Raw genomic sequence first — 15,772 nt, 5'->3', positions numbered from 1 at the left:
GAGAAGCAGGTTCAAGGATGGACTAATTTGGGAAGCAGGAATGAAACACATTCTTTTGTAGGCAAAAGCGACCTTTGAAGGGCGTGTGTGGAAAAGGTCAGAGCCAGCTACCACCGAGGATGGGGATGCGAGTCATTTTATTTGGATGTTACAGAGCAGGGTGATCCCCCAAACTGGCAACCGGGAGCCTGTGGACGGCAGACACCGAGTGCTGAGCACAGAGGATGCAGGTAGAGGTGGGTTTTGAAAACTAGGAGGGGTACGGTGCGCAGCACGGATCAGACACCCTGCGAGGTCTGGAGGCTGTTCCGTGGTCTAGAAGCCCCCTTATCCCCAGCAACCAACAGGCCAAATCCTTTTTGAGGGTCAGGCTCGAGAAAAGAGATTTACCTTGCCCTGGCCCAGGCCACCAGACATACCCGGTGAGCCAAATGCTTATCAGCGACCTGGAGCCAGACCTAGACAGGGGCCCACAGGGGGCGTCATCAGAGTCCGGGATGACCAAGCCTGAGTCCCAGGGCCCACCTAGTCCCTAACCGGCACTGGCCCCACTGCGGTTCCCATTTCCTGCATTTCCTGCCCGGAGAGAGGCACTCAGGAAACAGCTGGGGGAGGGGGAGGTAAGGACACAGGGAAGAGTAAAGAAGTGGCACTTAATACCTAATAAAGGCTGCTTACGTGTCATATTTTAGGAGAGGACAATTCTGGTGGGGGAAGAAGACCTCAGGGTCAGAGACGGGAGGACAAAAGAGTCAACGTGGAACACAGTCAAGGTGAAGGGGCTGCGTTCACCAGGGAGGGACCAAGGTCAAGGGCATCGCCGGTGTTTGCTGGGTTCCTGCCCGACTCCACACTGCACCCTAACACCTGCATCCCTAACATTTCCTGCACCCGCTCGGAAAGGTGGATCAGGAGTCTTCACAGCCCTGCCTCAGTTGCGGCTCTGTTTCTGGTGCCCAGGGTCTCATGCCAGGATGCGTGAACGTGGCCGGGGAAGGAGAGGAACGAGCCTTGGAACTGTCACTTTTCCAAGTTCCAGGGAACTCCTGGTTATTTCTCGAAGGACTGGGCTCCCACGCGGTAGAAACCAGGAGCTGTAGACCTTCCTAGGCCATTCCAGGTAGGTCTCCCCGAGGCCAGCACAGCCTCCCAGCCAGCCTTCCCCAGGTGCCAGCCCACCTCCTCCTCGTGTGGAAGACCCACACACCTCTTCCCTCCCCTCCCTGCTCTCCCGAAGGCCTGGATGCTCATCCTTGCTGCCCCCAGCCCCCCACCCCACCCCACCCCANGATCTCCAGACGCGCGCGCGCAGGACCTGGAGCCGGAGCTGCCGCGGGGCCGCCATGGGCCACTACCACATCTGCGTGGCCACCGGCGCCTGGCTCTTCTCCGGGTCGCACAACCACGTGCAGCTGTGGCTGGTCGGGGCGCGCGGGGAGGCGCAGCTGGAGCTGTGGCTGCGGCCAGCACGGGGCCAGGTCAGTGGCCCTGAGCGGGACCGGGCCTGGGACCGGACCTGGGCTCATGGTGGGAGGGCGCTGGGGAAGGGGGGAGGGCTGAGCGACGGTGCGACCTCCGACCTCCCCGGCCTTGCTGGCTTGCTGGCTTGCTGGCGGGGACAGGAACCGGAGCCCGCGCTTGCCTTCTCCCTCCCGACCCGGTCCACGCAGCCTCCCGGGCTTCCCCAAGTGGCCCCAGAGCCGGTGCCCAAACAGGATCAGAGGTCCCGCCAGAGGCTGTTCCTAGGGCGGGCACGGGGACAGCTCAGGGCTGGNCCCCCCCCCCCCCGCAGGTGTCCAGAGCAGGGAATGAGGACTGTGTCTCCCGGGGCCTTGGGCAGCGGGGACTCCACATATGGGCCCCCAACCCCCCACGAAGACAGCCTCTCCTAGGTCCCCACTCCTAAGTGTCGCGGGGTGTGGCCCCCACAGGTGGAGGAGTTTGAGCATGACGTCCCCAACGACCTGGGGCCCCTGCAGTTCGTGAAGCTGCGCAAACACCACTCACTGGTGGACGACGCGTGGTTCTGTGACTATATCACGGTGCGCGACCCCGGCGCCGAGGAGGCCACCTTCTTCCCCTGCTACNGGGCGGGGAGGAGGGGCTCAAACACAGTGGGTGCTCAGCAGATCAAGTGGGGAGAAGACGGGTCAGGGAGGAGTTCTCAGTCCCCAGGTTACACATGGAATAAGGAGGCTGGAGGCAAAGAAGGATCTGGAGAGCCCTCTTCCAAGGAGGGGAAGGGGCCTGGGGGCTGCAGCTCGATGGAAAACAGAAGGGCAGAGTGGGCGTGGCAGGGAGATCTCTGTGTGGCTGGACAAGTGAGCGCAGCGACAGTCAGGGTGGCGGGTGCAGCCGGCGACCGCTCTGGGGAAGCACTCAGACAACTGGGAGGGACGGGGCGCGCTGACAGCGGCACGGAGGAGGGGCGGTGCGGAACTGGTCACTGTGCAGACGAGGCCGGAGGCAAACGCGACGAGGACAGTGACGAGGGAGACCTGAGGGGCCGGGACACAGGTGAGTGCGGGCACAGAGAAGGGCAGGAACCCGTCCGCACAGACTGTGCCGGGAGGCTGAGCAAGGCGGAGTCAGGGAAAGGCCAGCACAGCTGCTCGCGCCGGCTTCTGGGGCAGCCCAAGGTGTGACCCGTGAGGTTCCAGACTGTGAAGTTAAGCAAAGCGGATGCGTGGTAGAAAGAGGCGTGGTCACGCGGTGATGAAGGCTTTATCAGCCTAAATGAGGTGATGCATCCAGCCCCGGGTAGTGATGACGCGGGCTCAGGGAGGGAAAGGCTAAGGAAGACGGGGGACAACCATGACATCTGTCTCAGGGCAAGGGCTGAGCACCGGGGGGAGGCCCCCCCGGGGGGAAACAAGCTCAGCAGATTTAGGAGGCACTCGTCCGGGCGACCAATGAGGTGAGGCACAGCAAGAGACAGAGCGACAGAGCGGGACTGGGCCCTCGGGCTCTGCCCACCATGGGCGAAGATGGGGGCGAGCAGAGGTGAGGATGGGACCATGCAAAACTTCACAGCGCATCATCGTCCTGTCTCCCCAGCGCGCCTGGCGGGAGGCAATGCCCTGGACATGTTCCAGAAGCATCGGGAGAGAGAACTGAAGGAGAGACAAAAGCTGTACTGGTGAGCACTGCCCCCAGAGCCCCCGCCCCCCACGGCCCCACCTTGATGGAGACGCCCTCCCTGAAGCCTTGTCCCCCTCTCCCAGCTGGGCCACCTGGAAGGAAGGGCTACCCCAGACAATAGCGGCGGAGTGCCAGGACGATCTACCTCCAAACGTGAGGTTCCATGAGGAGAAGAGGCTGGACTTTGAGTGGACGCTGAAGGCAGGGTGAGGGAGCCTGGGGCTCAGAGCAGAGCGAGGCCGGGAGAGCCACGCCGGCAGGACTGAGTGAGGGGCTGCAGGGCCAGCGGCTGGGCTCATGTCCCCACACCCGCCCTAGGGCTCTGGAGATGGTCCTCAAACGCGCCTACACCCTCCTGAGCTCCTGGAGCCGCCCGGAGGACTTTGATCAGATCTTCTGGGGCCAGAAGAGCGACCTGGCTGGTCAGTGTCCCCCCAGATCTCTATGCGTCCCTGATGGCCCCTTTGGATGACCCGCCCTTCCCACCCCACGGTCCCCATGACTCCTTGCCAACTGAGACCCTATCGGGCCCAATCATGTCATGGAGGCCTGCAGAATGCCAAGCTAGGGGCCGCACACAGGGTGATCATGTGCCTGAACTGCCCAGGCAGGGCCTGGAGGAGACGGACTTCTAGGAGGTGATGAACCCCCCCCAAACCCCCCCAACCCCACAGAGAAGGTTCACCAGTGCTGGCAGAACGATGAGCTTTTTGGCTACCAGTTCCTCAACGGCGCCAACCCCATGGTGTTGAGACGCTCCACCTCCCTGCCCTCCCGGCTGGTGCTGCCCTCAGGGACGGAGGCGCTTGGGGCCCAGCTGGAGAAAGAGCTCCAGGTACGTGTTCTCCTTGGCTGTGGGCCAGGAGAAGCAGTGAAGGGGAGGGACCAAAGAGGAGTCAGGGGAAGGGAGGCTTGGTGGCCCACTGTGCCCGGGCGTAGGGCCCTGTGCAGAAAGCCTAAGATGACTAAGCCCGTAAAGGGTCACCACGAGGGGCTCCCAGCACGGAGGGGAAATGGTGAATTCCCAGGGCGCCGGTGGGGGCAGAGATGTTAGCAGGGACAGTGACATTCCCTGGCTGATGTCACACTCCTGACACCGGCATCACGGACAGGGACGAAGGTGAAGAAGGCACCACCAGGGTGCCTGGGTGGGCTGCCTGAAGGAGACGAGCGGGTGCACACACGTGTGGGTGGCAGCCGGGGTCAGGGGCCCTCCGTGGAGCATTCAGCAGGAAAGGGGACCACGGGCCAGGAAGCGAAAGAGCATTTGCTGGGCTGGTGGGGACCAAACACGGGGAGCAGAGCACCAAGGGATGACAGCGAAGGGGACCGGCCAGCTTGGCATAAGGACAGCTTCCAGGGCCCATAACACAGACTGGATGGGATGCAGGCCCGACTCTGAGCCCTGACCCACTACCACACGTGCTGCTGGTGCTTCGCTCATTGCACACGAGGGGAGTGGGCTCTGGTGCCCACACAGGACGACGCAAGAAGCCAGGTCAAGGCCGGCCCTCTGCCCTGGCCCCCCGGGGGTGTGCTTTCAGCCCTAAGCCCGGGTGTGCCCCTCCTCCCCGCAGAATGGGTCCCTGTTTGAGGCTGACTTCAGCATGCTGGATGGAATTCCGGCCAACGTGATCCGAGGAGAGAAGCAGTACGTGGCCGCCCCGCTCGTCCTGCTCCAAATGGGGCCCGAAGGGAAGCTGCTGCCTGTGGCCATCCAGGTGAGGCGCCCCAGCCCCCCCATCCCCACTCCACTGTCTGTTTGCCCCACCTCTCTCCCAGGGATCCAGCGCCCTGCTTCTGGCCCCTCACCCCCGCCTCAGCCAGAGAGGCCCGTCTGCCCGTCCTTCCTGACTCGCTTGAGGTCCGGTCTCCCCGGCTCACCCAACTGGACGTTCCTGTTCTGGCCAAGACTCCTCGTGGCCTTTTGGATTCTCATCCTGTACCCAGTGGTTCTCGAACTTTCGTGGGCACCACACTCACGGGAGGGCCCGTTCAAACACCAGTGGCCGGGTCCCCCCGCCAGAATTTGGGCTCAGTAGGTGTGGGGTAGGACCTGGGAGTCTGCACTTCTCACGAGTTCCAAAGCGATGCTGTTGCTGCTGGTCTGGGGACACGCTCAGCTGTCCTCTCTCTGGAGCCCTGACTCTAAACACCCACGGTCTTGAGTCCCTCTCCCCACGGCTCTCAATGGTCCGTTACCGAGTCCCGCCCACCGTGTCACACACCCAGCCTCCCTTCCCACTACCCACCCTCGCTCCCGCAGCCACGGGGGCCCCTGGCTCTGACGCTCCTGCCTTCACCCCATCCAGGCACCGGGCACCCCGCTGGCAGAAGGCGGGGGGCGGGGGGGCTGTGGGCTCATCCTAGCCCGTAACCCGCGGGGAATAACACGTTCTGTCCTGGGCTGTGGCTCCCCCGGAGAGCCGAGCAGAACGTCACACAGAAGGCGGAAGTTCAGCAACTGGCTGGTTTCCTTCACGCAGCTCCAGACTCCCAGCCCCGGCTGCCCCGCGCCCCCGCTGTTCCTGCCCTCAGACCCCCCGCTCGCGTGGCTCCTGGCAAAGACGTGGGTCCGAAGCGCCGACTTCCAGCTGCACCAGCTCCAGTATCATCTGCTCAACACCCACCTGGTGGCCGAGGTCATCGCCGTGGCCACCATGAGGTGCCTCCCAGGGCTGCACCCCGTCTTCAAGGTACGTCCTCTCCCCTCCACGTCCCAGTCCAGACCCGAGAGAGAGGAAACAGCCCAATGCCAAGTGATATTGCAGGAGCAAAAAACATGTTGATTACGTATGTGAAAGAGCGGGGAGACCGGAAGGAAGACTGTACCTTGAAACCTGTGTTTCAATTGCATCAAGTCACTTAAGGTCTCAGAGAGCTGACAACGTGGCGACAGGGCTGGAGCAAGTCTGGGGCGTTGTTAGTAAGACAGCAGCCTCGGTCCCGCCTGGGGAGAGTCACTGTTCAGCCAGCAAGGCAAGCAATGCCCCAGAGAACCTTCCGGAGAACAGTAACTGGGCCTGCTATCTGAAGTCATCGGACACAGCTATGAACACCACAGAACTGACACAGAACTTTCTGCCGCAACCAACGAGCGTGCTGAGTCAGAACAGATCAGAAGGCCAGGAGAACGCCCAGCAGGCTACCCGAACCCCGAACTGCCCGGGACAGGAGCGGGGCGGGGGTGCTGGCAAGGCAGGGGCAGGAAGGAAAAGGGCAAAGAAATCAGAGACCTGGTGGAGGGAGGGGACTGGCTGCAGCGATCCGGGGAGTGAGACTGGAGAAAGAAAGGCCGGGGGCCCGTGACACCCGGAAGCCCCCAAGGTGGGGGTGCTGCAACGTCCTACAGATGGTGACATTTTGTAAAAGAGCAAGCTCAAGGTCGTCTGCAGGGTGGAAGGTGGCCGAGTAAGGCTTGTGCTTAAAAACATGCTCAACGTGCTGATGGCACTTGAGATACGGGGACACGGCAGAGAGGGGACGAGGCTGACCGCGGCTTCTGAGCCAGGCTGTCAGCGACAGAAAGGTCAGGAGAGCCAGTCTGGAGGCAAAGACGAGGAGTCCAGTTTAAAGTGTGGGGCGCTGAAGTGCTGTCATGTTTGCGCGTGGGGCCGGTCCGCAGGGGGTCACCCGAGGGCTTCCCCACCCCCCCAAGCCTGGTCAGGCGCAGCCACGGCCACGGGAGCTGGAACGACACAGGCAGAGGGAGTCCAGCGAGCGCAACCGAATCTCAGATCTCGCCGATCTCATGATGCTCCCGCGTCTCCATCTTCCGCTCAGGGGAAAGGGTTAGGCTTCTGTTCACGCTCAGCCCCACGAGAGAGCGAAGCCTGCTCCCATCATGAGGGTTCCTGGCACAGACTCCAGATACGGACGCCGGTGACAGACCAGAATCCTGACCTCGGCACCTCCCCGATGCACGCAGGGTCCTCGACTCTAACCGGGGATGAGGGGGCTCCGCCGCGGGGCTGTGACCGGAGAAGACAACATCACCACCGCGTGCCACAGGCCAAAAGCCACAAGGCACATTCGCTCTTGGGGGTATTGTTACTGCTGAGCCTCAGGGGTCTTCTCCCCGTGCACTTGGGGCTTTCTAGGACACAGGGCGTCTTCCATAAATGTGCGGAAAAGCCGTACACCGATGCGAGCTGATGCCAGAGGGATCACCAGGGTCATTCCCTGTGTGCAGCATCTACAGCGCAGAGGAGCCCCCACGCTGCAGGGAGCCTGCCCGTGCCCTGGGCAGACACGACACAAAACAGGCTGAGACCAAAGAAACGCGCGTGGGGGTCAGACGGCCTGTTTTAATGCCTAATAAAAAGCCGTTTCTTACAGCCATTAAGAAGAGAAGGACCTAATCGCCCAACTAGGGCAGATGTGCCAACAGCCTCTGCCCAGTTAGGCAGGCAGCTCCGTATGGGCCCCCTCCACGGACTCACGGAACCCCCCCCCAAGTGCCTCCCCTGGACCGCAGCCGCCAGACAGGGGTGGGGCTCTGCAAATGAGCAGAGGCTAATTAAGCTATGAATACGTGCACCGTGGAGATAGGAAAGAAATACAAAGGACACCTACACCTCAGGCGGGAATTATAAAGACCCGCAGGAGCAGCCGCGGTCAGGGCCTGACTCACGGGGCAGCGAAGGGCATGACAGAGAGTGCTCAGACACACACAGGCCAGGCAGGGAGGACAGCGACCAGGGCGGAGAGGGCCACCAGGCCGGTTGCCCACGGCCCTTGAGAAAAGACCCCAGTGCGGCCTCCCTAACTGCCCCCCCAACGCCCCCACCAGCTCCTGATCCCGCATGTCCGCTACACCTTGGAAATCAACACCCGGGCCAGATCCCAGCTTATCTCGGAAGGCGGTATATTCGATAAGGTAAGGGGGTAAGAGGGCGTGGGGCTCATCGCCCAGCATTCCACGACCCCCGCCACTTTCAGGACCCCAGACCATGGGAGCGTAGTGGCCCTGAAACCCACGAGCCTGGCCGTCTACGCTCGTGTCTCTAAAGGTGAAAGCCCACGTCTGGGCCCCTGGACAGCACGCTCAGTCTTCTCCCTCAGGGCCTCTCTTCTCTCGTGCCAGGCGGTGAGCACGGGCGGAGGCGGCCACGTGCACGTGCTCCGCCGGGCCATGGCTCAGCTGACCTACGGCTCCCTCTGTCCTCCTGCTGACCTGGCCGAGCGGGGCCTGCTGGGGATCCCCAGTGCCCTCTACGCCCACGATGCTTTGCAGCTCTGGGAGATCATTGCTCGGTGGGTGAGAGCGGCGGCTGGGAGATGCAGGGGCTCCAGGGGGACGGTGGGGCCCTGCCCCGACGTCAGCACGGGGCACAACTCCCACGTGGAAACAGCAAGGTCCAGGGGCGCCTGGGGGGCTCAGGCGGCTGAGCGTCCGACTTCGGCTCAGGACATGATCTCACGGCTCGTGGGTTCGGGCCCGCGTCGGGCTCTGTGCTGACAGCTCGGAGCCTGGAGCCTGCTTCGGATTCTGTCTCAGTCTTGCTCTCTGCCCCTCTCCTGCTGCGCACTCTCTCCCTCCCTCTCTCTCCAATGTGAGTAAACATTAAAAAAAGAAAGAAAGAAAGAAAACAAGGAGGCACAGGAACTAGTCCTGGGGAGATCAGGAAGAGTCAGGAGGCAGTGCAGACGGACACAGGAAGCTGGTAGGTAAAGCTGTGGCAGGTAAACCACGGGGCCTGGCCAAGTCAGGGATTTGGTCAGAAGAATGCCTTTCAGCCATGCATCCAGAATTCTCTTTTTTCTCTGTTTACTTATTTTTTTAATGTTTATTTATTTTTGAGAGAGAGGGACAGAGAAAGAGCGCGTGTGGAAGCAGGAGGAGGGCAGAGAGAGAGGAAGACACAGACTCCGAAGCAGGCTCCAGGCTTGGAGCTGTCAGCACAGAGCCTGATGTGGGGGGCCTTGAACCCACAAACTGTGACATCGTGACCTAAGCTGCAGTCGGACGTTTAACCGACTGAGTCCCCCACGCGCCCCACGAGTCCAGAATTCTCAAAACCAATGGCACACATTTCCTTCCTTTCTGGACTAGTGTTTAGAAAGAGCTAGGGCACGTCCCCAGGACAACGCTGGCAAGACTCGGCCCCATATGCAGTGGCGTCAGCTGCGTGGAGGCCTCAGGAGAGGAGGAGAGGTCAGGGGCAGGGGCCCCCTCCCCTCCAGGAGCTTAGCTCAGCCCCCTTCTCCGGGCAGGTACGTGCAGGGCATCATGCACCTCTTCTACCCCGGGGACGACGTCGTGAGAGGGGACTCCGAGCTGCAGGCCTGGTGCCGGGAGATCACCGAGGTGGGGCTGTGCCAGGCCCAGAACCGAGGTAGGACCCCTCCCCAGAGACGGGAGCCCCATCTCGGTCCTGCCCCTCTGGGTTCAGCCCCCAACCCCTCATCACAGCCCCCCCCACCACTCCGGCCACACACGAAGCATCAGAATCCCGTTCCCGCCTGCAGCTCCTCAAGACAATCTAGACACCCAGGGACTGTCCTCCTCAGAGACCCAGGCCATCAACCTTTACTGCCACCCCCTAGCCCAAGTCACAGCCGCCCCTAACCCGCCCCAGCACAGCCCAGTAAGACCAGAACTACAGCCAGTGCGGGGCGCGCCCACGCCCCCGGGGCTCCCACGCTCTCCTCGTCGCTATGAACGGAACGGGGAGACTTGTCCACCGAGGCCCGGGGTCTGGCCCTCTGCTTCCCCGCCTCCTCCTCCCGCTTCTGTGCACACGCCCACGGGGCAGGGTCACACCTGGGGCACACTCAGCACCGTATGCGCCCTGGCACAGAGCGGAACTCAGCGCCCTGCCCCTCATGTTTCCGCGACCAGGCCGGCCTCCCCTCCTCCCTGCTGGGGGCTAGCCTCCGCCCTTAGCACGCCCCCTGCTTTAACCTCCGGGGAAGGCACCCCCTTTCTTAGCTCTTGCTAGTCTCACCTTCTCTGTCCAGCACACACGCGCCAGTGCCGACCAGGCACCTCTGCGTCCGGGAAGCCCTTACGGCCAGGCTCTGGGGGTGCAGCGAGCAATAAACCAACGCCTGCACCCCCCCCTTCCGGGACCAAACTTTCCCCAGTGCGCCCCAGTGCCAGAATGCCCTTCTTCCTTCCCCTGGCCATCTCCCCGGCCACTGTCTATGGCTGGAAAATAAACAAAACACGAAGATGGCAGCTTTAATCTCCACCGACTGCCTCTCGTTCTCTTCTCTCCCCCCCCCCCCCCCCCCCCGCCAGTCTCATAGTGCGGTTTGCCTAATTTTCCCAACAACCTTTCTAGAGGAAATGTGCTAACAGCTTGGGAATAGCAGTCAGGAACCCGAGTTTGAGGTCAGCCCCTGCCTCTTCCCAAGGATGGGATCTCAGCAGGTTCATCTTTCTGGTCCTTGATTTTTGATTTTTTTTTTTTTTCAGTCTCCAGAAGGGGAGTATTTATATTTGTTCTGCTTAACAGTTAAGACGACTGGGTCTCTGGGTCCCCACCTGCACTGGAAAACCAGCGGCCCGAGGCAGCCTTTGTGGAAGCCGCTCTTGGCTGTGACATCACGAATACGGGACTTGTATTCCTCACCCGTAACTGAGACACTCACTGCCCCGTTCAGGGACACTCAGCTCCGTACGCTTCGAGGCAGCAGACATTCTATCGCTCACACCTTGTCGGTCCCCAAACCTTCCCTAATAACAGTAATTGTTATTTCCCAAGAATTTATAACATACGAGGTGATTTCAATGCATACTCTCATCTATAAGGTAGGTATCATCCACGTTTTACAGATGAAGAAACTGAGGTTCAGAGAGGTTAAGTAACTGGCCCAAGGTACCCAAATTATATCACTTCAACCCAAATTGGAACTCACATCTAATGCAAAGACATTTGAATACGTGAGCAAATGAACAAATAGCCATCGATGCCAAAATACCCTTAAATAACACAGGGATGAGGGCGCCCACCCTCCGCCCCACACCCAGCAGTTAAAAATCTGCATCTAACTTGTGACTCCCCCAAAACTTCACTACTAAGGGTCTACTGCTGACCGGAAGTTTCGTCAGTAACATAAACAATCAATTAGCACGTATTTTGTGTGTTATGTGTATCATACGCTGTATTCTCACGGTAAAGCGAGCCAAGGAAAAGAAAATGTCAAGAAAGCCGTAAGGAGAATACATTTGTAATACCGGATGGTAAATCATCCACGTATAAACGGACCGTGCACTTCAAACCCGACTTGTGCAGACGTGGGCCTACAAGTCTCTCCTCTCATGCCGTAGCCTCCAAACCTTGTCCTCTCTGCCCAGGTTTCCCCGCCTCCTTCCAGTCCCAGGATCAACTCTGCCGTTTCCTTACCATGTGCATCTTCACGTGCACCGCCCAGCACGGGGCCATCAACCAGGGCCAGGTAGGACAGCCGGAAGCCCGGGGCCCCGATGGCAAGTGTCGGGCCTTGGGACTCCCAAGGGAAAGACTGGGGTTCAGAGCCATGCGAGCACCAGAATCCTAGGGGTGCCGTGTCTCCCCCCAGCTGGATTGGTACGCCTGGGTCCCTAATGCCCCGTGCACCATGCGGATGCCCCCACCCACGACCAAGGAAGACGTGAAAATGGCCACAGTGATGGGCTCACTACCTGACATCCGCCAGGCCTGTCTTCAGATGACCATCACGTGGCACCTAGGTCGCCGCCAGCCAGACATGGTGACAGAGGACTCTGGGAAAAGTCGGAAGGGAGAGGGGAGAGTGAGTGTCTAGGGCATTCCGCCTCTGGACTAGAAACTGACTGCTCCTTTGTTCTTTCCTAGGTGCCCCTGGGGCATCACAAAGAAAAGTATTTCTCAAGCCCCAAGGCCAAGGCGGTATTAAGCCAGTTCCAAACAGATTTGGAAAACTTAGAAAGAGAGATCACAGCCCGGAATGAGCAAGTGGCCCTGCCCTACGACTACCTGAAGCCCAGCCGCATAGAGAACAGTGTGACCATCTAGCTCTAGGCTGCCCCCACCTGGAGGCCTTCGGACCAGCGCTAAGGCTGCCATTCCCACCTTGAATTCGGTGGAGTCCAGTCCCGGCTGCTAAAGCTNTCAGTATCCCACCAGCCAGGGGGGCTGCACATCTTTTCTGTAAAGGGCCAGCTAATACATGTTTCGGGCTTTACGGGCCGTGCGGTCTCTGTCACCACCACGCAGGGGCCCTGATACAGCACAAAAGCAGCCACAGACGACAGATCGATGAGTGACTGTCACCGTGCTCCTGCAAAACTGGGTTTACGAGCCGTGAAATATGAACTTCAAGGTGTCACAAAGTGGCCTCCTTTTGGCTTAGCCGACCCTTTGGAAATGCAAGAAAACCTTGTGCTTTGCTGGAGGGACCAGCATGCAGGGACTGCAGAGCTGGGACCTGCCCGGGGCTGCTCTGCGCTAGCCTGAGGCACGGACCCTGCTTCGCAAAGGTCTGGAGAACCACTGGGAGGTGGAGCAGAGAAGGTTTCTTGGATAAATCAACTACCTCAACTAATTCTCCTTTCCCAGGAGCTAAGGTTCCTGCGCAGCGGTGGCCAACTTAAAACTTCCTGACTGTTCTGTGGCAACGTCCCCTCCACCCTGTTCCCCCTACTTGCACACCTACCCCAAAGGTCCTTCCTTGAGTAAGACCTGGGCAGATAAACACCCGCGTCCCTTAATGGCTTCCGTCCCCCAGGAAGTCTCAAGCTCGAGGCATGAATTTCATGTCCCAAGGCCATTTTCCCAGCCCCTTTGGGGTCCCAGGGCCTATCTGTTTCCCAGGATTCAAGTTCTCTCTCACAACCTGGTTAAGAACGATATGCATAAATAAATAGGGGGAAAGTACTACAAAGTTGTTCTAATCGCTGACACTGTTTCTTTGCGTCTGGTTCTGGGGTCTCGGGACCATAATGACCCCTCTCGATTACGCGGTGATCCCTGCCCTCGCTAGAAGGGGCACAACAGGCTCAGCGCAAAGCCGTGTTCTCCAAACACCCTGGTTCCCTAAACAATTATTACACACCTGCCTCTTGCCAGCGAAGCAGGCAAACTTTCTCTTCGGAAACGGTGATCGATTCCTATTGGTAAAATCCCGTACCCTAGGGGCGCCTGGGTGGCTTAGTCCGTTAAGCGTCCGACTTCCGCTTAGGTCATGATCTCGCGGTTCGTGGGTTCGAGCCCCGCGTCGGGCTCTGTGCTGACTGCCAGCTCAGAGCCTGGAGCCTGTTTCAGAGTCTGTGACTCCCTCTCTCTCTGACCCTCCCCTGCTCACGCTCTCTCTCTCTCGCTCTCTCTCTCCTAGAAATAAATAAAAACATTTTTAAAAAAAATCCCGTACCCTATACCTTACTCCAGGGACCTGTGCTCACTTTGCGTGGTTCGCAGCGGGGGAGCAAAGCGGCATCACTTTGGTGTGTTTAACTCCTTTCTCCAAAGACATTTAGCAAGAGCGCCCTCCCTACATACACAGCGTGGTCACGGGGTCCGCTTTCCCGGGGCTTTTCCTAACGCCCCGCGTTTTTCCTGGGTTGGGCATCCGGAACTATTCAGTATTTCGCGTTTGGTAACAAAACGTGACTTAATGACTCCCGATACAAACTCTTGGCAATTCCGAGGCCTCCCGGGCACGACTGCACGCTTGGCCTCGGGAAGGGGCTCCTATCCCCCTGTGTCGTGTCAGGAGATCTATTTTTAAAGGCAGAGACGAGAAGGCGACAGAGGCGTTCTTTCTCGGTGTAAGTCCCTGTGTGTCACTTACCATGCCCCCCATCACGGGACACCCCCCGCAACTAACGTATGTGAGGGAGGAAAACCGGGTAGCTTCGACCCTCCGCGCCTCAGAGAACATCGCCGCGGTTACGAGAAGCTCCGCCGGAGCTACTCCTTCCTCAGGCGCGGCTGCGCGGCTTCCCCGTCACGTGACGCGCAGAATTCGGTCACGTGGTGCGCTGGATCCTCCCATTCCAGCCCGGATCGGGGGGGGGGACCAAGAAAGCGGAGGCGCCGCTCCTGCAAAGCCCGCGCCCCAGCTACGTAGGTCATGAGCGGTTCCGGGGGGGCCGTCCCGGCCTCACACACCGCCTGCGCCGCCGGAGATCCGGGAGGGCCCGGAGGAGCCCAGCGTCCGATCTCCGCCCGGCGTCCCCCCGGCGCGATGGTTGGCGCCGGAGGCCACGCCCCCTCGGCCGCGCTCCCGGCGGCCCGTCCTCCGCGGCGCGAGCCCCCAAGTCCAGCTCGCTTCCCCCCGGGCGCGTCCGGGCCTTCGTCCCACCGCCCTCCCGCTCGGCACGCGACTAGGTGTTCCCCCCCGACCCCCTTCTCCATGGCGTCGCTGCTGTGCTGTGGGCCCAAGCTGGCCGCCTGCGGCATCGTCCTCAGCGCCTGGGGAGTGATCATGTTGGTGAGGGGACCGCCCGGCGAGAGCCGGAGGAGGGCCCGACGCGCCCCGGTGTTGGGGGGCCGGCCGGAGGCTCGGGCCGTAGGAAGCAGCAGGCAGGCTGGAGGGGGTGGCCGATTAGCCGCTGGAGGACGAGACACCTGAGGTTGAGAAACGGGGAACTTGAGAGGGGCGGGAGGGAGCCGCGGCTGGTACGTTTGGAGACCCCTCCAAGGTAGGAGGAAGACGAGCTGGGTTCTCGAGAGATGCCTGCGCCGAGTGGAGGGCAGTGGGTAAGGGGAGCGCTTGGTCCCGAAATGGGTAGCTGGGCCCTTGCTTCCCCGGCACTACCCGCCCCCCTCTAGGAAGAAATACTGAGAAGTGCTGATTTCCTCCCTGTCCCGTGATAATGACGCCTCTGGACAGGAGGGTAATCTGGGTGGCTCACTATTCCCTGCACCAGCCGAATCGTCTCCGTCACCAACTCACGCCCTATTCCTGGTGACTGAGTCCGAATCCAGCAGCAACGACCCGAATCCCAGCTCGTTCCGGTAGTGCCCGAACGCAGATGTTGTGGCAACATGAGAAGTGGGAGGAGCTTGGACAGCGAGCAGGTTCGGTGCCTGGGTTCACCCACCTGCCCATTCCCTCTTTCCAGATAATGCTCGGAATCTTTTTCAACGTCCATTCCGCCGTGCTCATTGAGGANGCAGGCGGCTGCGTGCTTGGGGCCCCGAGGCGAGGGAGCTGAGCGCGGAGAGCTCGTCTCTCTAGCGGTCCTGGGAGTCGGACCTGAGCGGCCATCCTAAACCCACCGCTTTAGGCGTGGCTCCTTAGGTACCGTCCTTGACCTCTCCGTGTCGCCGTCCACCTCTGCCAACGGGGTGCTGTCATAGGACTCACCCCAGAGGGTTAGGAGGAAGCCTGAATAGTACGTGTGGCCCGGAGAAGCGCCTAGAATGGTGGCCGGCACACAGTGCCCAGTAAATGTCGGCTGCTGGGATCCTTTCTAACACGTCTACCGAATCCCCACCCTAGGAAAGACCCCCAGAAGATCTATGACCTTTACGAGCGAGTCAGCTACAACTGTTTCATCGCCGCGGGCCTCTACCTGCTCCTCGGGGGCTTCTCCTTCTGCCAAGTTCGGCTCAACAAGCGCAAGGAATACATGGTGCGCTAGAGCATCGTCGCGCCTCCCCCCTCCGGCCCCCTCCTCTATTTAAAGACTCTCCCCGCCCTCCCACCCGCGTCCCCA

At 60.5% G+C, this 15,772-nt stretch overlaps 2 protein-coding genes and 1 long non-coding RNA gene across 3 annotated transcripts in view; 2 read left to right on the top strand and 1 right to left on the bottom strand.

The window, feature by feature from the left end:
- The window catches only part of LOC144217323 (uncharacterized), a 35,961-nt gene extending 22,603 nt beyond the window's left edge, over nucleotides 1-13,358 (bottom strand). Inside the window, exons 1-2 of the long non-coding RNA XR_013330873.1 lie at nucleotides 13,165-13,358; nucleotides 11,774-11,854 (exon numbers count right to left, since the gene is read on the bottom strand). This is a non-coding gene — a long non-coding RNA (uncharacterized LOC144217323). The remainder of the gene's footprint in view (nucleotides 1-11,773; nucleotides 11,855-13,164) is intronic.
- On the top strand, nucleotides 1,344-12,197 carry ALOX12 (arachidonate 12-lipoxygenase, 12S type). Its single transcript, XM_077746890.1, has 15 exons — nucleotides 1,344-1,478; nucleotides 1,932-2,090; nucleotides 2,286-2,290; nucleotides 2,999-3,139; nucleotides 3,225-3,347; nucleotides 3,460-3,563; nucleotides 3,816-3,976; nucleotides 4,719-4,862; nucleotides 5,628-5,837; nucleotides 7,934-8,020; nucleotides 8,228-8,397; nucleotides 9,358-9,479; nucleotides 11,447-11,547; nucleotides 11,671-11,841; nucleotides 11,946-12,197. The coding sequence occupies exons 1-15, from the start codon at nucleotides 1,344-1,346 to the stop codon at nucleotides 12,123-12,125; spliced, it is 2,013 nt and encodes a 670-aa protein (XP_077603016.1). The 3' UTR covers nucleotides 12,126-12,197.
- A 957-nt stretch (nucleotides 13,359-14,315) lies between the features above and the next one.
- Nucleotides 14,316-15,766, top strand: RNASEK (ribonuclease K). Its single transcript, XM_077746891.1, has 3 exons — nucleotides 14,316-14,541; nucleotides 15,176-15,240; nucleotides 15,556-15,766. Exons 1-3 carry the CDS (start codon nucleotides 14,464-14,466, stop codon nucleotides 15,695-15,697), a joined length of 285 nt encoding a protein of 94 aa, XP_077603017.1. The 5' UTR covers nucleotides 14,316-14,463; the 3' UTR covers nucleotides 15,698-15,766.
- Nucleotides 15,767-15,772: the final 6 nt, after the last annotated feature.

Source organism: Crocuta crocuta, unplaced genomic scaffold, assembly GCF_008692635.1.
Source record: "Crocuta crocuta isolate KB4526 unplaced genomic scaffold, BGI_CrCroc_1.0 scaffold139, whole genome shotgun sequence".
In the NCBI taxonomy this organism is placed as follows: Eukaryota; Metazoa; Chordata; class Mammalia; order Carnivora; family Hyaenidae; genus Crocuta; species Crocuta crocuta.
This window is presented reverse-complemented; position numbering and strand designations above follow the sequence as displayed.